The sequence below is a fragment of the Ctenocephalides felis genome, unplaced genomic scaffold, assembly GCF_003426905.1.
Source record: "Ctenocephalides felis isolate EL2017-DRISC unplaced genomic scaffold, ASM342690v1 CF-g0.4_SCAFFOLD_01604, whole genome shotgun sequence".
Lineage (NCBI taxonomy): Eukaryota > Metazoa > Arthropoda > Insecta > Siphonaptera > Pulicidae > Ctenocephalides > Ctenocephalides felis.
The window spans coordinates 47,499,922-47,523,068 of record NW_020537758.1 but is presented as its reverse complement, the minus strand read 5'-3'; the positions used below and the strand labels follow the sequence as shown (position 1 = coordinate 47,523,068).

General features: G+C 29.9%; 2 protein-coding genes and 1 long non-coding RNA gene across 4 annotated transcripts; all 3 read left to right on the top strand.

Annotated features, from left to right (window-relative positions):
• Positions 1 to 264: 264 nt before the first annotated feature.
• LOC113373191 (mediator of RNA polymerase II transcription subunit 15-like) lies at positions 265 to 10,208 on the top strand. Of its 2 annotated transcripts, none has more exons than XM_026613504.1 (12): positions 265 to 435; positions 500 to 639; positions 825 to 872; positions 964 to 1,158; positions 1,227 to 1,379; positions 1,849 to 2,469; positions 2,544 to 2,700; positions 7,253 to 7,428; positions 7,777 to 8,077; positions 9,630 to 9,767; positions 9,842 to 10,033; positions 10,096 to 10,208. In XM_026613504.1, exons 1-12 carry the CDS (start codon positions 374 to 376, stop codon positions 10,199 to 10,201), a joined length of 2,289 nt encoding a protein of 762 aa, XP_026469289.1. In that variant the 5' UTR covers positions 265 to 373; the 3' UTR covers positions 10,202 to 10,208. The 2 variants fall into 2 exon arrangements, with proteins under 2 accessions (XP_026469289.1, XP_026469288.1); XM_026613503.1 differs by having other exon boundaries at positions 825 to 917; positions 982 to 1,158.
• A 3,867-nt stretch (positions 10,209 to 14,075) lies between these two features.
• Positions 14,076 to 20,867, top strand: LOC113373881 (ATP-binding cassette sub-family A member 3-like). Its single transcript, XM_026614149.1, has 14 exons — positions 14,076 to 14,186; positions 14,266 to 14,669; positions 14,976 to 15,246; positions 15,326 to 15,589; positions 15,697 to 15,852; positions 15,927 to 16,165; positions 16,249 to 16,486; positions 16,565 to 17,208; positions 17,273 to 17,630; positions 17,683 to 17,960; positions 18,364 to 18,451; positions 18,532 to 18,584; positions 20,515 to 20,704; positions 20,862 to 20,867. The coding sequence occupies exons 1-14, from the start codon at positions 14,076 to 14,078 to the stop codon at positions 20,865 to 20,867; spliced, it is 3,300 nt and encodes a 1,099-aa protein (XP_026469934.1).
• Positions 20,868 to 22,029: 1,162 nt separating this feature from the next.
• Positions 22,030 to 22,519, top strand: LOC113373195. Its single transcript, XR_003366884.1, has 2 exons — positions 22,030 to 22,139; positions 22,484 to 22,519. It is a non-coding gene; the product is annotated as an uncharacterized LOC113373195 (long non-coding RNA).
• Positions 22,520 to 23,147: the final 628 nt, after the last annotated feature.

Here is a 23,147-nt window from a genome sequence, read left to right as displayed (position 1 = left end):
GTTGCAGAACGAATGTCAAAACATCATGCGAAAGATTAATGTTTTGCGTATTTTACAGTTCATAATAAATTTAACTGCAAATTTAAAATATTGGTGAAAATATAAAATAAAACATTAATATGAATATGCTAATATTATCTGTGCATTTTTATTAATATTTAAAATGACCGCTAGTCTAGAATTTAATGGCTGAAGTATTTTGGCAACTTCACGGTGTAGAGAAGAACTGTCACAATGACAGTTATTGTCATTGCTGTCAATTCTTGTAGTTGTATGATATTAAAATGGCTTGCTTGTAACTGTTTGTTGTATTTGTTTTAATTTGATCAAAATTTCAATACATTAGTTAATAATCTTTGCATTCACAAATAAAATGGCTAACGAAGATCATTCGTGGCGTACCCATGGGTTTCGTCAAAGTGTGGTGGCCAAAATGTATTTCATTTTTGTTATTCGTAATATAGTTGATTTTGTATTCATATCTTTTTTAAATTCTTAGAGATGAAGCAATTCAGCAATCTGGAATGCCTACGTCAAAAAATAGTGCTGAAATGGAAAATCATGTGTTTCAAAAAGCTAAGTCGAGAGAAGAATATTTAGGATATGTAGCAAGATTAATTCTACATGTTAGGGAAATGAGTAAGCATTAAATTAATTTGGATAATATATATGTAACATCAGTTTCCTTAAATTTAATGCAAAATTTGAATATATTCATTCTCAATCATTAATAAAATTTCATTGTTTCATACTCCATATTGATATTTCTATAATATTGTTATTCATAATTCAATGATACTCATAACTAATAATCTCATTAACAGATTCTAAAAAATCTGGCATGGCTGGTGGCCCAAATCAAGGCGGACAAGGTATGCCTGATCCAATCAATGCTCTTCAAAATTTGGCCAGTCAAGGTAGATAACCTTTTAAACTGTTATTTTTTATTCTTATTTGCTACAGATACTATATCTTTATCAGGTTCAAGAGCAAATCAAATGCTCATGAACACAAATATGGGTAATCCAATGGGTCAGCAAGTAAATATGGTGCCACAGAATGCAAATAATCAGATGAATACAGCAACAAATTTACTACAAAACCTGAATCAAAGGCCTAACCAAAATCAAATGCAAAATATTCAAAATAAAATGCCAGGTATGACTCATATTTTACTAATTTAATAATAGTTTAAAATATTTGCGGAATAAAAATATTACTTGTAGGTCCAGGAAACAACCAAATGATGGGCAATGTTCCGATGCAAATGGGTAATGCAGGAATGCAAATGTCTAATATGAATAATATGGCAATGTCGGGCCAAAATCAAGCTATGGCAAATATTCAGTTACAAAATCAAATGCAGCAAGCTCAAATGGGTATGATTTTTTTGCTATACATACACAAAAATATTGATAATATCATTTATTTTATAAATTTCATAATATCAAATTTTATAAAAATAAAAATTTTATATTATTTTTAAACTTTATAATTTTGTTTATGAATCATGGGTTTGAATTGAATGAAAAGTGTATCATATTTCGATAATATTTTTGGAACTTTTGGGTTGTCAATATCAATTATCAGTTCAATTAACTCATTACATTGCATTTGATGTAAAAGTATGTTCTTTTATATCATTTTAAACAAAAGTCAAGTTTGCACTTTAGAATTCTTTTTGTCGACTAATGATAACTTATTTTATATTGCTACATATTTATTATAATACATATAACGAATTCAATATGTGAATGCAAGTAAAAAATTTTTGCACAAAGTTGTTTGTAATAGAATTAAAATATGTTTGCTGTAAATATTGTTTGAATCAAAATTTTTATTTAAAAGGAAATCAATTAGGTGGTCCAATGATGAACCAAATGACAGGTCAAATGAATAATGCTAATAATATGCAAGGTGGTTTAATATCAAACATGAATCAAGCTAATCAAATGGGTCAGATGAGTAACGCTAACAATACAAATATTAACACAAGTATGTCGGGTCCAAATGTCGTACAATCCACTCTTGGCGCCACCAGCAATATTGCAACAAGTAATATGGGTATGAATCAAATGGGTCAGGGCATGGGTCAGGGTAATGTTGCTGTTTCAACAATGGCTGGTACCAATATGGGACCAGGAAATATGACTAATCAAACAATGGGCATGGGATCTATGAATCCAAATATGCTCCAAACTTTAGGTGGAAATCACATGGGTCCTAATAATATGGGTCCAAATTCAATGGGTCCAAATTCAATGGGTCCTAATGCTATGGGACCAAATGCAATGGGTCCTAATACAATGGCACCCAACACCATGGGTGCAAATAATATGGGGCACAATAACATGGGACCAGGGAATATGGTTACGGGACCCATGGGCAATATGCAGCAGCAAATTATGGGTCAACACATGCCCCGAAAACCAGGAGATGCTATGATGATGAATAATGCCATGTTTCAAGGTACAAAAATATTAATAAATTTTGGACTTTGAAATTTTTCTATTATGACACATTTCTCCTATTCTCTTTATTAGGACCTAGACAAATGCCTCCGAATCAGTTTTTGCATCAGAGCCCAAGCCCATCTGCACCAAGTCCTGCTGGTGTTGGATCTTCTGGAAATCAAATGGTTGCTTCTCCAGCATTAGTTCCATCACCAAGTCCGCAAATGAGCCATATGCCACAACAAAGGTAAGTTAATATAGTTATTTTTATATTTCTTACATAATATTTAATCTAATACATACATTTAATTATCACCCAAAAATAATTATGGCTCTAATTAATGTTGTTTTGATTTAATTTTGAAGTATATCATTGATCATGTATTTTGTTATGGAACATAGATTTTGAATATGAATTTAATAAAATTCATTAATTTAGTAATCTTTTTTTTTTTAAAAAAAAAACTGCGATAATGTCAATTTTAAATTACATGTTGGGAAAAATGCAAAATTTAGAATATAACTATATAAAAATAAAAAAATAATATATTATAAAAAAATATCAGAAATACGCACTATCTTTTATTGACAAAATTTTATTAGTACTTTCACGATCGGGTATGGGACGTTCAGTGGGTGCAAGGCGGGTGGTTTTCCTTCACTTTGCGGTCATAAATCATTCTTGGGTAGAATACTGGTCATCTGTGCGCGGAAAACAAATACAGGCCGAGTAATTAGTTTACACAAGGTTATGATTTACGAGTTTACCTACAAAACCTCGAAATATTACCCTCAAACAAGAGTATAAGGTCTTATAATACATAAACTGACCGACCGACCGCATCGTCTAATGTATTTACATACCGAACGTGCTTGAGTCAAATTTATTCGTGTTTTATAAACATAGGATGAAAATCTGACCATATCGCTATAATTACAAAAAATATGGTTTAGGTACTATACGCGAGTGATTAAAAATGTATCTTATTCTGCCGGTTTTCATACATAAATTATATATGGTAAACTATAGCTACTCTCTTTGAATTTTACTCTTACTTTTATAATAATAATTTTATTTTTATAATAATTGATTGATTACGTATTAGATTTATTTTGTGCAAAATATATACAGAAAAAAGCATACGTCCATTTTTATTTTTAGCCAAATAAATGCAGATAATTTGAACAAAGCGCTTTCTATTAAAAATAATAGAGAAATTGTTAATGTAGGGTTGCAGAATTATATTTTGTGAATTAAATCATATATTTATTCACATAGAAACTTTACGAGCTTTTTGGATCATAGCTTAATTTAATTTAATTTCTCTGTTAAATTTCTGATTATGATTTAGAATTCAGGATTCTAAATGAAGTTATGTGTTTTGTTCTTAAAATTCAGACGTATCTTGTTTCTGGACAAATTCCATTAGCCATATATTAGCAATATTATTATTAGCATACTTAATTAGCAAAATTTCATTATTGATAGATACGGTTTGCGTTAAAAACTATTTAATCGTAAATACTATTTAATCATAAAGTGCAAAATTTGCTTCACACGCTTTCATTTGTCTTATCACGTTTAATACGATATAAATGAAACTATACTTTCCCCAAAGTGCTTGTGGTAATACTATGGCTAAACCTTTTGCCAGTGTTCAAAACCCCATAAAGACGCCCCGACAAGTGGGTTCTTTTTGGGGGGATAAAATTAAACCTGCTTAAATCCTCTGTTATTAGTTTTGAGCATGTTTTAATACACCAACCCGGTTCGTAAACAAAGCGCCATGTGATAACTGCAGGCGATATGCATCTACTGTGGGAAAGGGGCTCAATGTATAAAAGACTAAAGGAGGCTTTTATTGGGAATATGAGAAATACTTGTAACGGGAAATTATATGAAATTAGTAGCTACTTTTTTAGAACAATATCTATACTCACATTAATATGAATTACCTTGTTAGGCTCTATTATGTTTAATTTTTAGGCATGTTCTATTTTCGAAACAGATTTTTCATATCTGCAATTTCACAAACGTTTGATCAATTATCGTATATAAAAAATCAGATGTATTTCAAAGATGATCAATTTGGAAGTATTTAAATTTGCAATATTTTTTTGCACTTAATAACCTAAATACTCTCTTCTATCTCAAAGACTTTATATTTTTTCTATATTATTTTGTCTATAGAGGATTTTCAAATTCTTTTAGCTTATGAAATTTTCTCTACATTATTTTATACAACAAATAATGATTTCAATAAATTATGAAATTCTATATTTTATTCTTTATCATTTATCCGTAATTTACCATTGCATACAATATTTAATGAAAGTCGGCTCAAGTTTCTTGAAATTAATTTATAAAATAATAAATACATATTTAATAAGCAAAAGAAATTTGCAAAGCACTGCATTTAGGCATATTCAAGTTATTTTTGATTATAAAATTTGTTCTATGTTATTTGATCTATTAATTTACCAATTGCAATTTCGAAACTTTAAAACTCAAACTGGACCGAATTTTATGAATTTTTATGTGCGAGAATAAATTAATTCGACAATGAATTAAATTCACCAATCTTTTTATTATATTAGAATATTGTTATGTCGATTGTATTCTATTTATATAAGTTACTATAAAAAAGTTTGAAAATATTTTATATAATTTCAAGATATTATATCGGCTTTAAAAATAATTAAGCTTTTTTTTGCTTGGTAAATTTTAAGTTATCATCAAGTTTTTGTTTATATTGTTTTTCTGTAACTATCCATATACTTGTTAAGGCATCAGGGAAACGAGGAGTTATTATTCATTTTTTATAGAAACAGCTAAATACTACCTTAAGTAGTCGAAGTTTATCCAAATACTTTCATAAGAATTTTTTATTATTTACGCTTTATAATAACCAAGTACATATTATAGTTTATAGTTTGGTGAAAAGTCTCAAACATAAAGAAATTTCACCTCTAAACGCTTTATTGTACGTTACGTAATCATGATAATATAACATTATAATATGTGCCTGATGTATATAAAGTCATAATAATATTTAATTGATTGATCGAACTAATTAGAGTTGAAGCATATCATCAATCATGTATTTTGTAGTTAAATTTTTTTTAAAAATTTTACCAATTTAATTAATTTAGAAAAAACTTACTATATTAAGAAGTTTAAATTACATATAGGATATAATGCAAAATGTGAAACAAAAGTGGCGTAAAAGAAAAATTAGAAAATCAATATTAGGGAAGCAGGTTATAGTTATGTTTTTTTTTTTTTTGTTAAACAGCTCTAATCATTTGTGTTCATTTAAAATATTGTATGACTATCCGATTTACCTACTAGTATATGAATAAAACTATTATGGATTTGAGATTAATAGAATTAATTTTTAAAGCATAAAAAGTTGAAATGTGCCATTGAATAGAAATTGGGTTCGCCCGTAGGTAAGCGGTTAAGAGCGACGGGACTTGTTTCAGAGGTCCCGGGTTCGATACCCACTTCGAGCAGCCTTGGAAATTTCACTTGGAAATATAGATAGCAATATGTTTCCAAGTGAAAATAGCTCTTGCCCGGCATTGCTGCACCAATAAGAAGCCAGCCCTATTAGATTAATTCTAATAACAAAAAGCATCAAATATGGATGGATTAACCATTGAGTAAGGAGAAGTTTAGGTCCAACAGCTCATAGGACGTAAGGTTCTGATTGCTGTTAAAAATATTAAAAAATAAAAAAATGAAAATAGAAATTGTGTGAAATTCGCAAGCACTTGGTCCCTTTGACCTGAGTGTGGGTCATAACTCTGCAATCTCCGTGGACACGTGATAGCTAGGGGGTCAAAGTGAATCAATCCTAGCGACACGCGGATTTGTTTATCTTTTGCACTTGAGCGAGAATTTTTTAATAATTCGAAGATGCTACATACAAATCACTTATTATTATTCTTAGGCGTGTGTCCGAACGCATGAGCACGCACTAACGCACCCCTGCATTTGGGGAGCCGTAGGTGTTTTTAAGGGTGAATTCATTAAACCGAATGTCGGAAATCGAGATTTTTGTTTATGCAACAAAATAATAGACTGACAAAATGGTAAGAGATAATGGACAGATTATTCGCTGAGTTTTTAACTTTTTGTTATTTTATATTTTCTCGACGTTCCAAGTCATTCTGAATGGAATGAGTCTAAATTCGGAAGAAGTTGATGTGTGTGTGAGTTGATTTGCGACATTTCGTTGTCATTTTCTCACAAAACGGCTTGACCAATTTCTAAAATTTACAGGCCATTCGATTTATATGGATAAGGACTAGCGTTTTAGCATCCAATTCTAAAAAATTAAAAATTGTTCGAATGATATTGATTAGGAATCGCGTTGATCAGTTTTTGGTAAAGATTTGCCGGACGGTTTCTTCATAATTATATGTTGGAAAAAATATAATTTTCCATGTATAACAATAGATTATGTGTTTGAAATAACATACTGAAATATTAAAAGCCTACGATAATAGGTTGTATAAGAAAAATTCATTAAAGTATATAAGTCTCGAGCTTGAGAGATTCTAATCACAATCTGTGCTGAAGCATATGTATGAAATTCGGTGTTCGTAGGTACTGATTACAGTTGATGTCCACACTTAAACAAAATACATTTTTAGAACACGATATGTATAAAATGAAATGTGTTAAACAAAATAATTTAATTTAATTTGTACAATAACAATTATTATAAATATATTTGCAACATCAATTGGAAATCGCATTGATCTATTTTTTTTTTTTTTTTTTTTTTAAGGTCAGTTGGTATGGCACCATCACCCAGTAGTTCTCTGAACACACCAGGTCAGGCGGTACCAACAGCTAGCCCGTTGGCGGTTCAGCAAGAAGAGCAAGCTTATCGTGAAAAAGCTCGTCAGCTTAGTAAATATATAGAACCTCTTAGACGAATGATAGCACGAATAGGAAATGATGGTAAATTAAATAATATATTGATATGTCCATAAAAATACCATAGGTAAGGAAAGCATTGTATGCAAGGCGTAAAGCGAAATCGATATGTTTAACAGTTAATCATAAGGTTTTAAATTTTATCAAACCCAGATCTTAATAATATAGTTTATTAATTATAATGATTTATACACATTTATGTAAATTAAAGTTTAAGTTGAAGTTTTAATTCTGTCTAGTATTTTAGGCAAGTGTAATTGGCAGCAATGCTATCCTTTATTTTTATTCGTATCTATGGATTTGATATAAAGCAAATGACTATCCCATTATTGATTAATGTAGTTTCTATGGATTTTTGATTTCCCTTTTCAGATGTCGAAAAGTTATCGAAGTTCAAAAAGTTGCTAGAAATATTGTCAAACCCTACACAAAGGATACCACTCGAAACTTTATTAAAGTGCGAAGTGGTTTTGGAAAAGATGGATTTGAAACGTAGCGAAGGCGGAGGTAGTGCACCCGCTATTCATCCTCATCTCAGCTCTTTGAAAGAGCATCATATCTTTAATCCTCTTTTGGAAGCTGTAAGCAGCGTTTTGCAAAGTCCGACTGCAAATCATACTTTGTACAGAACTTTCGGACCAACGATGTCTTCCCTTCTGGGTCCTGAGATCAAGTAAGTTAAAAAAAATTAAAATCACTAAAATAATAATCCAATAATAATTTTTCTCGACAGATGAATAATTTAATCGTTAAAAGTTAAGTTAAAAAGCATTAAAGAGCGAGCTTAAACTGGTTGTAAGTGCCTCAAGTGAAGTCCCATAAAATTTCTGATAAAATGTTCAACTATTTTGAAAACAAAGTATTCGCTTTCAATAAAAACTAATCAATGCGATATTCTATTATTAATAGAAATGTATTTGATGTGTGGAATAATTTTAATAAATGTGGACGTCACCGGTAATCATCAGACTCGATGCTTAATAGGCCTAATAACAAACTTTGATAGATTTTTATAATTCAACTATTTTTCGTAGACTTATAAAATTTCAATATTTTAGTTTAGAGACTATAAAATTTTATGTAAATCTTAACTGTAAACTAATAAGCGCATATAAATTAAAATATTGCTCATTTGTTAACTTTTGTCTTCGAATGCCTTATTTTTGGGCTAAATAACTAATATTAATTAATATAATAAGGAAAACTACTAGATTGATTAAAGTTTTGCGCAAATTGGTTTGCCGAGTGTTTTCGTGTAAATTTATTAACTTCTCGTAGGGTAAGTTATAGTAATCGCAAAAAAATCGAAAATGAAAATTTTTGCATTTCTCGACGTTTCAAAGGTTTCTGAATATTTTGGCTTACCTTAGAAAAAATGGATGTATGTGTGTGTGTATGCGTGTGTGTGTGCGGATACAAATTTTTCGTCGACGATTTCGGGAACACCGATCAACCGATTTAAATAATTTAAAAAACATTCGATTCGTACTGATAAGGACACGTGCTGATTAGTTTTTGGTGGAGGCAGGTCTAGCCGTTCTGAAGATACGTGGCAAAAAGTGCCAAAAACGGTAACACGGGTTTTAAGAGAACGGAGCGTCCGATTTTAAAAATTCAACAAACATTTTACTTGTATAGACAAAATGAAGAATTGATCAAATTTTCATGAAAGCAGGTCTAGCGGTTTCGGAGATCTAATGAAAAAAGTAAAACAAAAAGCCATTTGGCGGTCAAAAATGATCATTAGACATATGCACATCAAATTATCAGATATTTTATAGAGATTTTAACAATTAGTATGAATTTTGTTTAAATTCATATGGGTTTTGTACCAATGTTTATTCGTTAGACGGCGACGCAGCGCTTACGCGCTTTGACATTCCGTCTCTATGCTGTTAAAGCAGTACGATTGCTTTGAAAAAAAGTTCAGAATTTCCAAACTATGCCAAAATAAAGAAAACTTTTTTTTTTCAAAAAAAATTTTTTTTTTCAAAAAAAAAGTAATTTTTTGTCGAATTTATAGTTTCTCAAAAATCTAATTTTTTCGAAGTAAAATTTTTTCAAAAATGTTAATCGCTAAAATAATAGTTTTTGGTACGGGAAGTTCCAGCAATTTGCCTTAAGACACGATGCCATGCGCCCCACTAGTTTGTAATAAGACTTAACAATATTTGAATTATGTTAAACACTATATTATGTTAACATTACTTATGATATTTTCGTAGAAATACTCCTTCCTCATTGAAAAGATCATTTCCTGAGGACGCACCGACTGATATTTCTGATGTCCTTCAAGGTGAGATCGCGAGACTAGATCAGAGATTCAAGGTTTCACTTGATCCTACACATCAGCCTGGCTCAAGGTAAAATATTAACGAAACAAGTGTTTTGTAAATGCTATTATTTTGTTTGCTAATCAATTATTACGTTATTTCAGATCTATCCAATTATTGTGCTGCTTAGATGATAAATTTTTGCCAAGTGTACCTCCGGTATCGCTTTATGTGCCGGAAGATTATCCTCAAACTTCTCCTCAGCTCTCGATGGCAGAGCACGAGTACGGAATGACGGAGTTCCTATCTACTGTTCAAAAAGCTCTTCAGACTAGAATAACGAAATTACCTAGAAGGTAAGACAATTTACTATTCATTATCTACTTAATTGATATTTTTATTTATTTTTCTGCTTTAGGTTTTCGATTTCGCAGTTGTTAGACACGTGGGAGATGAGTGTCAGACAAGCATGCGCCCCAACTCAAGTTGCTCCATCAACGGCTACTGTACTATTGGGATTGTAAATTTATAAAACATAAAATAATTTTTCTGTATGTGTATCTTTCTTAAGAAAATTAAATAATTTAAATATTTTCTTGTGTTTCATTATTAAAACATAAAATTGTAATTTCAGAATGAACTGAACTTTTTAACATTCCGAAGGAGAAGTTTGTTTTCATAAAAAAATCCGATTCGCTAATTTTATGTTTTCTCGACGTTTCAAGCCATTCTGAATCGAATGAGACCAAATTTGGAAAAAGTATGTGTGTGTGTGTGATCAGATTTTTTGCCGTAAATCGACGTTTTCTCGAAAGCGGCTGGGCCGATTTCAAAAATTTAAAAGCCATTCGATGTATCTCGACGAGGACTATCGTTCGTCAGTTTTGTGCGACGATCGGCCGAGACGTTTCTTTATAAATAGCAGGAAAGTGAAAAACTTTTAGTCCACGTTTTAGCCTGCAATTCTGAACCGATTATGAAAATTCAAAAACCGTTCGAAAGATATTGATTGGGAATCGTGCTGATTAGTTTTTGGTAAAGATCTGCCGGGCCGTTTTCTTGTAATAAAGTGTTAAAAAAAATTTATTATTATTTTTTTGACGGTAGATACTATAGTACTAAAATACTACGGCCCTACGACAATTGGTTGAATTTTGAAAATTTGTCAAAGTTTGCAAAAATTGGTATCGTTTTTTGGCATTTGTCAAAATCAGATCTTTCATCGACGTTTTCTCAAAAACGCCTGAACCGATCTCAGAAATTGAATAGCCATTTGATGTATTTCGATGAGGACTATCGTTTGTCAGTTTTGTGCGACGATCTGCCAAGCCGTTTCTTTGTAATTTGAAAAAAAGTGTTTTAATTTTCGTCTACATTCAAGCTCATCCTACCGAAACGATTTTAAAAAATCAAAAACTGTTCGGAAGATATTAGTTGAGAATGTTACTGATTAGTTTTAGGTGAAAATCTACCGAGCCATTTTTTTCTAAGTAACTGTTGAAAAAAAAATTTAAGCCGATTTTTACGGATTTTTGTTTAGCGATATATATCATGGTCTTATAGAACTTACTGTAATATTACAGCTTTATGACAGTAGTTTAATTTTAAAAATTCATCAAAGTTTAGAAAATAAGTAGTTTTTTGACGTCAGCTAAAATTAAAATAGACGATTTACTTGGTATAACAATGTAGTACTTGGTCTTAATAAACATATTAATAATAATAATACCATTAAAATCCTACGGAAACTGGTTCAAATATAACAATTGTTAATTTTTGAAAAGTTGCTTTTAGAAAATACTCCGAGTTAACGTGTTTGTTCGTTTTCAATTATGTGTAATAGATCCACTCATAAATTAATTTATTTTTTATTGATTAAGTCGATTATTTACACATATCGGGAAGTTCATGTAACTTGCCTCAAGGCTAAATACCAATACCAACTAGTTAAACTCTGCTTCTTATTTATATAATCCGTACGTAATATGTACTTATGAATGTCAATAAAAATAAAAACACAACATTATCTTCAAATTTTATTGCAAAAATAAAAACAAAAGCTATACATCAAAAACAAAATCTTTGCACAAGTTTGTTTAAAAAATTCTAACAAAATATATTCTATAAATTAAAAAATGACTCGATATTCGAAAATTCACATATTTAATATTCTCAAATGTTTATTCTGGAAACAAGTCAAAGTTCAAAGATTTCCTGAATTTGTAGTATCACTATGCGTTTGCTTGATATTCTGGTTGATTGTGGAGAGCGAAGTTAAACATGGTGATTCATTAACAAGACGCACACCAGAATTACGTTCGCAAAATGATTCCGTAGAAGAAGTATTCTTTTTCCCCGTCACAAACTTGACGAAGAGAATAATGAGCGACGTTTGCAGTCACAAGGATTGCAGGACAGTTGGAATAAATGAGCCAATGCGGAATATCAAACGAAAGAAATCATCTAATATAGCAATGGTTTTTCATAGCAATCAATCAAATAATTTACATTTTACGATAAGAACTCATCAGAATAGTATGATCCACGACACTAGTTCTTGGAAAACTAAAGCAAAAAATTTTCAAAAGAAAACACATCGAAGTTTTCTTCAGATGCATGGTACTAATTTTCGTAATTTTGACATGCGCGTGAACAGACTGAACTCTAAAAGTGAGAATAGCAAGCATAGTTTCTTGGCAACAAGCATTCACATAATGGATGATAGAATCATCATGACGTTTCTGATCAAATTAGCGTTCGTATTTATCATAAAAACTGTTAAAGACGTTATGCTAGAACGTGAAACTCTCATGAAGTATATGATCATATCGTGCAATGTACCTGAAATTTTTATTTGGTTTGGCTACGTTATTCAACGAATGATCACAAACGTTGTCATTGCCTTTGTCCTGGCCCTTATTTTGAAGGATTATGAATTGACAAAATGGTACATCATTTGGATGTTTTTATCATTATTCTGCCTCTGTGGTATTGTTTTGGCGTTTCTAATATCTTGCATGACTGAAGACTACAACTTAAATATTTTAATTATGGCAATTTCCTGGTTTATGGTCTATCCCATATATGAGCCGGGTATGGAGAATTGTTTGTATTATTGCATTTGGCCGTGCTACGCTCTCCAACTTGGCTTTCAGGTAATTGATGAGACGACGTCAACGAGGAAATTTTTATATGAAGATGTATGGTCAGGTTCCTGGATCATAAAATCGATGAAAAAACCGAATTTGACAGCTATCATGCTCGTGATGCTTTTTGATGTCGTTTGGTTGTCACTGGCTACATATTTTCTGAATAAGATGCGGGATAATAAGTAAATAACTTTTTTAATAATAATGCATTGGTAATGCTAACCTTTTCTAGGTCTTGAAGTTTTAAAAAAAATTACTTGCAATTTGCATAAAAATCACACTTGCAAAAAGCTATTGATTGGAAATTACAAATTTTGTTAAATAGTTTGTTGATTTTTGTTTTATTTTATGGCCTGCTACATAAATAATTGTTTATAGCGCAAACGCAAAAGATTTGAACAATAAGATCGCCCAATATAAATTTTAATTTTTATAAGAATATTTGACATTACCGAATATTCTAATAAACACATTAGAGTTGCAACATAAGGAACAATATGATCTTCGCAAAAATAAAAGTGCTACTTTTTAAAATTCAGCATTAGCGATATTATAAAATTTCATATATTATTTTTTTCGCTTTTACCATTTTATATAACACTGGCACGCAAAAACTAAAGCATCTATTTGTTATGTCTAAATTTTTTATTTGTTAATGTAAAATGCTCAGATGTTATAAATGGAATAATATTGCATATATTTTGATGAATCACTATTAAAACTTGTAGCAAATGAATTATTTAATCTTTGTTCTTGACAAGCATTTTCGTTCATCCTAAATAAATTTATTTCTAATAGATATGGAACTATATGGTGTTTCGTGCCATTTTTCTGGTTGGTTGAGCTTCTAGGTGAACTTTGTGGTTTCAAAGTATTTGGCACATCTGCAATATCTTTACTGCCTCGTTTTCCAAATGAGAAAGCAGAAGTTGGAATAATTGCTATAACTTTGTCACGAGTATATAAAGTATATAGGTAAGGTTGAAAACAAGCGTAGATTTTTTTAAAAAATCCGCTCACTCTAACTTAAGTTAATTAAACACTTTAAATATTAGATATCCCAATGTAAAGTTTGATAAGCAATTAGTTTGAATAAGCTTCAGAAACATATATATATATATATATATATATATATATATATATATATATATATATGAAATTTAGGGTCGGTTTTGGACCCTCAAGGAAACGCACAGTGGCAGTAAGAAATTTTAGTGCAGAGTTTGAAAAAAATACTAATACTGTAATTATGGGTGAACGTTATGGTGGAAAATCGACATTAGTCAATATTATGGCCGGTACTGTTTATCCTACTCTTGGACGAGTAGTTGTCAATGGAAATGTAGGATTTTGTGCGCAGGTTGGAAAAGATAAATATACAATCAGATTTCGAATAAATAAATATATTATTGCGATATATTCGTCCTTTTTATAATTAGGGCAATATTCATTGTGAACACATGAGCATTTTGGATCTACTGATATATTTTGGAATGCTACGAGGGTATGACCTACCTCGAGCTAAAACAGAATCTGCTAAACTGCTATTAGAGCTAAATCTTTTTGATTATTACAATGCTTCCACATCATCTTTGCGACCGAATCAACTTAGAAAATTGTCTATAGCTTTGGCAGTGATTGGAGAAGTAGACATATTGTTACTAGATCAACCAACGGCAGGTTTAGACACGACAACTCAGAGAGAAATTTGGAGTTTCCTTTTGAAGTACCGTGGTGTAAAAACATTAATCATAACAACTGAAGATTCCTCAGAAGCAGAATTGCTGGCGGATAAATTAGCAATAGTTTATCGAGGATCTTTGCAGTGTCTTGGTTCACCATGGTAAGAAAAATTACAAACCACATGATTAAAAATTTTGTTTAAGTAGTATCTGCAATATTTTAATAAACTGTAATTTATTAGATTACTAATTTAAATGAAATAAATTTGCTTAAGGTAAATTGACCTCAAGTTTTTATGGATATTTATCTATTGATGACAATCAAAATCAATCGAATTTGGCAGATCTTCACTACTTGGTCCCTAAACTCATTTAGAGTTTATAAGATTCTAAGACTTCTAGCTAATCAAACAAAATATGCTAAAGAAATCAAAAATCAATATATGCATTGTTAATTTTTTCCAAAGGTACATCAAAGGATTATTTCGATACGGTTATACATTGACCATGATCTGTTCCAATGTCTTTTACCCTCAACGAGTCATCGATCTTGTGAAGAGACATATTTCCGTAACTGAAACCGTGCATGATGCAAATCCGATATTTGTGGTAACTCTGCCTGTACTGGAAACACATAAATTTCCAAATTTATTCGAAGAAATTGAAAATTATAAGAACTACTTGGGCATAATAACTTTTCATTTGGAACAAGCTGTAATGGAAGACGTATTTACTGGGGTAAGTATTTAGGTTGATTTTATAGGATTTTGCTTTCCAATCGTTTGATACATATCTGATAAGTAAATTTATTATTCAGGCTCCTGGTGAATTGCCAGACATGCCTCTATCTCTAGTTCTGCATGACGCAAGTAGACAAAATATGGCGGAAGATTTCGAACAAGGCAGTTCAAGTCGAAAATATAGAATACAATGGAAGGGAACTCTTCTTATTTATCGACAGTTTATTTCATTGGCATATAGAAAATTAGCATGTATGATTATGAATTGGATGCCCTATACACTCATTTTTACGTTGTCAATGGTTGCAGTTATTATTTCATTACTGCATCTAGAACCAATGGTAAGAAATAAAAGAAGAAAGAAAAACAATTCATTATAAATGAATGAATCAGATGTACGATGTATTTAATTTAGAGGATATTTTTAAATATGTTTATTAAATTTTAGGATACCAAATACAGAAGAAATTGTCCTCCTCGTATAGACACAGCTTTGATATTTAGAAACATCAGACAAGAATTTCAAACTGAATTTTGGACTGATGCTGTATTGAATCAGATCACAAATTTTAGTGAACGTATACAATATTACGATTCTAGAATGGTAGGCTAAAGACATATCAATATATTTTTTAAACCACATAGAAAATGGTATAAACTATAAATTCTCAATTGCAGCAAATTAAACATTTGGGAAAAATTACTCCAGCAACTGTTGTGTTTGAACTTACCGATTACAAACAGAATTTTTTGCAAGTTCATTTATTTAGTAACAACTTCTGCCATGATATAATATTAAATGATCTGTTGGCAAACATCGTTTTAAAGATTGAAAAGGATAATCCACTAATGATACAGACAAAAGTTGTAAAAGAAGATGGATATAATGATTTATACTATGTCTCTTCAAATTACTGGTAAGTAGAAGTTGATTTACTCAGAAATTTGTACTAATGTGTATGAAAATAATTGGATATCAAAAATAACCTTTCTTTTCCAGGTGCCCAATTATTGGTTTTGTATTCGCCTTTGCGATTCCAATTGCAGCATCAGTTCCTTACGCAGAAAAATCTAATTTTTTCAAACAACAAATGCACTATGCTGGAGTATCTTCTTTAATGTATTGGATAACAATTGCTCTAGTGGATATTTTATTCTACACAATTTACAGTTTGTGCTTACTTCTATGCTTGATGTGGTTTTCCGACAGCGATTATACTTCATCAGAGTGGCAGCTTGTATTTTTTATAATGTTTTTGTACAGCATGGTTGGAACTTGTACTTCTTATCTAACTACATTTTATTTTAATTCTAAGCAAACCGGGTATGTGGTAATATTTACAATATCAGTCATCTCCATAGCTGCTCCAGAAGCATGGTACAAATGGAGAAGCGATATAATCCGGAATTTATCCAGATACAGTTCTTTGCATGATGTCAGAAAAATCAGTTTCTTAGAAACAGAGTACATTATTTTTACGATTACTAAAACTTTAGCACAACTTATACCTTCCGTAGCATTCAGCCAAGGGTTGCACGATCTATTTTTTGTATTAACCAAACTTTCGAATTGTCAACTCAGCAAAATGGAACCGCCTGAAACGTGTGACAAAATATATAATAGACTGTACGATTGTTGTCAAATGAGGTGTAATTTAACAAAATTTTATAATTTTGATTGCCCCGATGAATTATCAACAAAACTTCTTTATCAATCCGGCGTACTACAAGCAATTTTGTTCTTGATTCTGGATTTGGTTATAGTAATTTTAATATTATACCTGTATGAGGCGCGGATTCTAAATAATGAAACTTATAGCAATTATGGAACTTTGGTCATACCAACGGATAATGAAGTATTACAAGAAAAATTTGCAATAGAACAAATTTTAGCAAATACTCTTAGTGATGCCAGCACATCGCAGAATTATAAACTGCTCGTTTCACGAATACACAAGAGGTTTGTATTGTATGCCAATACTTAATTCATTAATTCATTTATTTAACGTCTCATATGTTTTCAGGTATGGCAAAACTATAGGTGCCGGTGGTTTAACATTTGGTGTACTGGCTAATACTGGATTTGCACTATTAGGAAACAGTAAATCAGGGAAAACAACAATTATGCGTATTTTGAGTGGATCAGAAGTATCATTTGGTGGAGATGCCTTTATCGGAAATGCCAGACTGACAAAACATGGCTCCAAATATCTAAGTCAAATAACACACTGTGATGAAACTTCCACATATACAGAAGCCTTAAGCATTGAAGATACATTGCATCTTCTGATGACGTTAAATGGTTATAGTGATTCTTATAGAAGGGAAAGAATCAATATGTTTATAAAAGCAATGCAATTAGAAGATTATAGACGGAAGAAGGTGAAATATATTTTTCATAAATCCTATATTATTTCTAATTAATCCATTCTAGGTACACGATGTGAATCAAGATGTCCGGCGAAGGTTTGCGATCGCCCAAGCACTTCTTTGCGGCCGAGATCTTGTCCTACTCGATGAACCCACCCGTGGCCTAACCCACGTGTCCAAAAGGCTCATTTGGAGAATGATTCGACATTATGTGCTTCAAGGAGGCACCATACTACTGGCATCATCCAATCTTATAGAATGCGAAGCTTTGTGCAATCGTATTGGAATCTTAGAAAATGGACAAATCGAATATATTTGCACAACCACGACCCTCAATAGAAAGTAAGGAGAAATAATATATGCTTACCAAATTGTATTTAAAATAATTTTATAAATTTGATTACTACTTTATTCAGATATTTGTAAAAAGAATAATAAATAATTAATACAACCAAGAAAGCAAATGAATACAACAAGTTAATAGTTATCAAATTATTTTGGCCATATGATATTTTCAAAATTTGAGTCAAGTAATTAATTTTCCAGCTTATTTAGTGCTATGCTATCGATGGTAGTAAAGATTAGTCACCAGGTCTGCTTTATTTAAAAAATAACGCATTTGTACTTTTTGTGATAAGTTAATTTCTACCAAATTTAAAAATATATAAAGTGTTTTGACAATAATTTGCATACAAAAATATGTTTATTGATTTTTATTCTGTTTATTATGTTATTTACATTTTAGAGTCAATCGGTATTATAGTGTTTTATTGAAGCTGCGAATATTAGCTATATCCAAGCAAGGAATACTGTCTTTGAAAAGAGATTTAGAGGTATATTTTTGTAAACAATTTTTGTCAATTATAAATATTGCACATGATAATTAAAATTTCATTTGTATTTTTTTTAACAGTCTCGCTTCCGAATGCAAGAGTCAAATGATTATCCGGAGTTCATATGTTACAGGTAACATTAAGTGTTATTCTTTGTATTAAAATTTCGTTATTATTATTAATTATAATTATTTTGTCCACCTTTTCTTTATTGTCTCAAATCTGACTAACTCTGTTATTATTGGAAATGTAAAATGATGATCAGATGATTATTTTCTATAAACCGTGTTTATGGACAAGGAATTATATATTTACTAGCTGACCGGCAAACGTTGTTTTGCTGAGTAAGGTATATTCTAAAATTTCTAGAGAATCATAAATATTAATACTTTAAGTGTATAAGGATGTGTTGTTTGAATGCTATATACAATGAAGTATTATAAAAACAACAAACCCCATTAGTTTGTTTATATTTTGTCAATACAATCAAGCTGGAAGATTTATACACTTTCTATAGAAAACATAGTAAATCCACCAAGTCTTTTTTGGTCTTTCGACTTTATTGTCTTATTGTCTTATTGATTACGTTTCAAGTTTTTCAGATTCTTTTTGGATTATGGATTTTGTGTATAATTGTAAATAATTCTACTGAGCTTATACAAAATTTTCAAATTTTTGCAAGTAACATTCGATGAATTAAAGTAAATTTAATAAAAAGTATATATGTAGAGCAGGGTGAGGCACAAAGGTCCAGTTTGACTTTGAGCAAATATAAACTATATTGTGAAAACCAAAACAATTATATCACAACAAATAACACATATCAAACGAACAATTATCTGACTTCAGTAAACTGCCTTCTACTTCATCATTGTAGAAATGTGTCTTTCAAAAATTTGTTATCAGACCTTTTTACCCTATAAGCGGGATAACTTGAAACGGGCAGGTGGCAAAAAGGTATAAAGCCTGATTAAAATTTTAAAGGTAGGTATTTTACAACAAAATAATTACATTTTTAACTAATGCTAAAAAGTTACCAACGGAAGAAAATACTTTTATTATGGATTTTCAAAGATTACCGTTCATCTTCCCCATTTCAAAGATTACCGTTTTCAAATATTGTTGTTAAATAATGCTTAACTTTACTGATTTTTGACACATCAGTGGTGGACCGTTTTAACCCCGGACCTTCATATATTACTATCTATTCTTCGATAAATTCTGGGAAATTATAACTGGGAAAATGTTATTCGACAAAATGTCCATTTGATCGATACCAAATTTAGGTTCTGAATTTAAATAACATAAATAAAAAATAATATAACCTAGAAAAAGTTTTATAAATACCAATGAGTATATAATTATACAAATGAGAGCACCATGTTTGAGAAAAATATGCCAAAAAGTGCATTTTCATATTAACATTTCAAAAAAGTTGATATTTTGAGTCTCTGGTAACACTTGCGGCCCGTTTACTAACGTTTTTGTATATAAATAAAATACAAACAAAATCACTTACTACAATTTAATCATAAATAAATAATGTTCAAGTAAAACATTCTTTTAAACGTAATTGAACATAATCTGTCAAAAACGTTTGACATTTCACGTATTAGCCATCGTCCATGGTTTTATTTAAATTACGCTTCTACAAAAATTTTCAAAGTAAAAATGTAAAGTTTTTACTCGATTTTGAAATAATATCTCACTTTTCCGATCATCTCTGGATTGGCACGAATTTTTCAAGACTAAGACTGGCCAAATCGGTTTAGCCGTTTTCAAGTTTTACCGAATCATTTGATCGAGAGCTCCATTTTTATATATAAGATTATCCACGAAGCAAAAATTAGTTAAACATGTTTAATTAATATAATTTTTACATCAAAATTAATTGCTATGTCAGATATTTTTACTGATTCATTGTAATAATTTTTTCCTAACAAAAACTCAAAATTCTTTAGCTTTCCTAAATACACATTATTCTTGCTAAATAATTAATATTCAACTGCTGAACTATAGTAATGAATCTAAATTTAAAATATTATTTATTAACCTTAATTTAGTGTATCTCAATCTGATGCATCTTTGTCGGATTTATTCACAACTTTGGATCAAATCAAGAAAACAAATCGTATCCTAGAAGATTACAATATAAGTGAAGAACGATTGCGTATAACAGCAATTAAGAAAAAAGGAATTAAATTTATCAAAGATGAAAGACGAAGGACCGAGGATTATTTAAATGCTTTAAAGGTGAGAAAAAGATCGCCACGTCGTCAGTAGCTCTTATAATATACTTTTATCAAAATAAGTTTATAAAATTATAAAAATAAAATAAAACACATAAAATTCTATAGTTGCTATTTATATATTGTATGCGTAAATAAAAATATTGATTGATTTTTTTTAGTATTGAACTAATAATTCATGACAATGGCCTAAGTCTCAAACCAAAGAGACGTTGTTTCAATTAATTGTATTCATGTGAATATTATTATTTACTTTATTATTAATAATATATTATTTACTTCCCGAAGGAGAAGTCTGTTTTAATAAAAAATCTGATTCGCTAATTTTGTGTATTCTCGGTGTTTCAAGCGATTCTGAATCGAATGAGACCAAATTTGGAAAAAGTATGTATGTGTGTGTATGTGTAAACAGATTTTTGTCTGGTTTGTAATTAAGTAAATAATTAGATACATAAAAAGTATTAATAAGAGATTAAAATTCGAAATCTATATTAAATATAGTAATTTTTTTTTTCTTTGAAACAATGGATATATATGAATAAAATATTTTTTTTTTTGGGAATTCTGATTACTAAAAATTTAAGGTGCTGCTTCAATTATTTGTTGCCAATGGAATCTGGCAAAATTATTGCAGTGGATAGTATTTGAGATTTTATGTATACCTACATCAAATGATAAAGATTATTATATTTTTCAATAATAATTCAGAACAATTTATTGAATATTTAATATCACAAATATAATGTTTTTAATTCCGACGCAGAAATAAACTAGTGTGAGATATTTTGCCTCAAGAAAAATTGCAATAACAACCTAGCATTAATGATTAATGTTTTTTTATAATTTGAACGCCTTGTCGTAGACCCTTGATTTTATATGTATTTTTATTGAAATAAAAACCAACTATATATCTAAACAAAGGTAAATTAAAATCCTAAAAATATTAGACTATTCTGTATCCCCATCAAAATATTTTGTGCACTTTGATCGCTTGCTTTTCGGTTGTTTTAAAAAAATAATGTCATTAGAATGTTTCCAAAATAACAAAACAATGCATCACATTTTTTAATTTTTCAAAACTATAAATGTTATCAATGTTCTAATAATGCGTATATTTTTATAATATTTCAATAATCTAAAACCGTTTAACTTATCAATAAAAATATTTACTTCTGATATGGATCTAATAACTTGTTGATTGCGTTTTCGTGTATAGTTAATTTAATTTGTTTATATTATTTAATGATGTTACTGAACTGGTGAACAGATTGGAATGTTTATAATTGATTCAATTTTGTGTATAAATACCCAGCGAGCTATTGAGGAAGTATTCAGTTCCAAGAAGTAACAAGAATCGATAAGTGTTCCTTGAATTGTTAAATTCGCATACAACATCAGCCAAAATGAAATTCTTTGCGGTGACATTTGTGGCCTTTATGGTAAGTAGAAGTCTTGGTAAGGTAAAAAATAAAAAATAAATATTATAGGCAATTCAAGTAGTATTATTACTAGTGGCCAGATTTGCTTTGCATTAATATGCAAGCGTATATGACCACGTGGTTTCAAAATTAATAGTTATTGTTTACTAAGAGTAAATAATTATTTTATAAAGATAAAACCAATTCTTATTGTACAGATATTGCAATTTTAGATAAAACTTTATACCCTGCTCAGACAAAAGCATATTTATAAGAAAATGTACAAAACCTATTTCTGTCTTATACAAAACAAATGCATTTAATAAAATTAACAAAATTAACATTTTTATTTTTAATTTATATAGGTATTTTTGGCGGTTACTTCTGCTCCAATAGAAGAAGCAGATGACTCCGAATGCTGCCATTGCTGCTGCGTGGAACCATACCTGAACAACTTGTTGGAAGGTACCGTAATTGGTGAACTCAAAATGGAACCAAAACAATACGATCACGATCACCATGAACCAGGACAACATCCCGGTGGAATGAAATCCCACAAACATTAGATTTTAGATGTTCAAGTTAATTTCTGATGATCTTTAATTGTTTTAGAATTTTTAGATGGAATTTATTTTAATTATTAATTATAAGTTATATTGAATAAATTGAATTAGTTAAAAAATGTCTTTTCATTTTTTACTGGTTAAGTTTTAATCTAACTAACCTTTTTAACGACCATTCAGTGTAAATTTTTATTATGTATTTATTATAATACTATTATGTTATCAGAACTTTATTAAGATAAGTTTGTAATTTTAAGTTTGTAAGTTAGTACCAAATCTAGCATTTATATAAAACTTTTATAAATCGTGTGTCGAATCAGATGAAACGAATTATTATTGAGCGGGAGGATGAGTTATCCAACAAGACTGAAATATCAACACTCAATAATTTAAGTTATAATATAAAAAAATCAATAAATCTTAAAAAGTGATTATTTTTACATATCAGAAGAAATCCAATAATTAA

Coding starts and splice junctions, on each gene's coding strand:
- LOC113373191 (XM_026613503.1), top strand. CDS start 374: ATGGCTAACGAAGATCATTCGTGGCGTACCCATGGGTTTCGTCAAAGT. Junction 8,078..9,629: donor CTTCTGGGTCCTGAGATCAA/GTAAGTTAAAAA, acceptor ATATTTTCGTAG/AAATACTCCTTCCTCATTGA. Junction 9,768..9,841: donor ACACATCAGCCTGGCTCAAG/GTAAAATATTAA, acceptor ACGTTATTTCAG/ATCTATCCAATTATTGTGCT.
- LOC113373881 (XM_026614149.1), top strand. CDS start 14,076: ATGGGTGAACGTTATGGTGGAAAATCGACATTAGTCAATATTATGGCC. Junction 17,961..18,363: donor ACCACGACCCTCAATAGAAA/GTAAGGAGAAAT, acceptor TTTACATTTTAG/AGTCAATCGGTATTATAGTG. Junction 18,452..18,531: donor CTTTGAAAAGAGATTTAGAG/GTATATTTTTGT, acceptor TTTTTTTAACAG/TCTCGCTTCCGAATGCAAGA.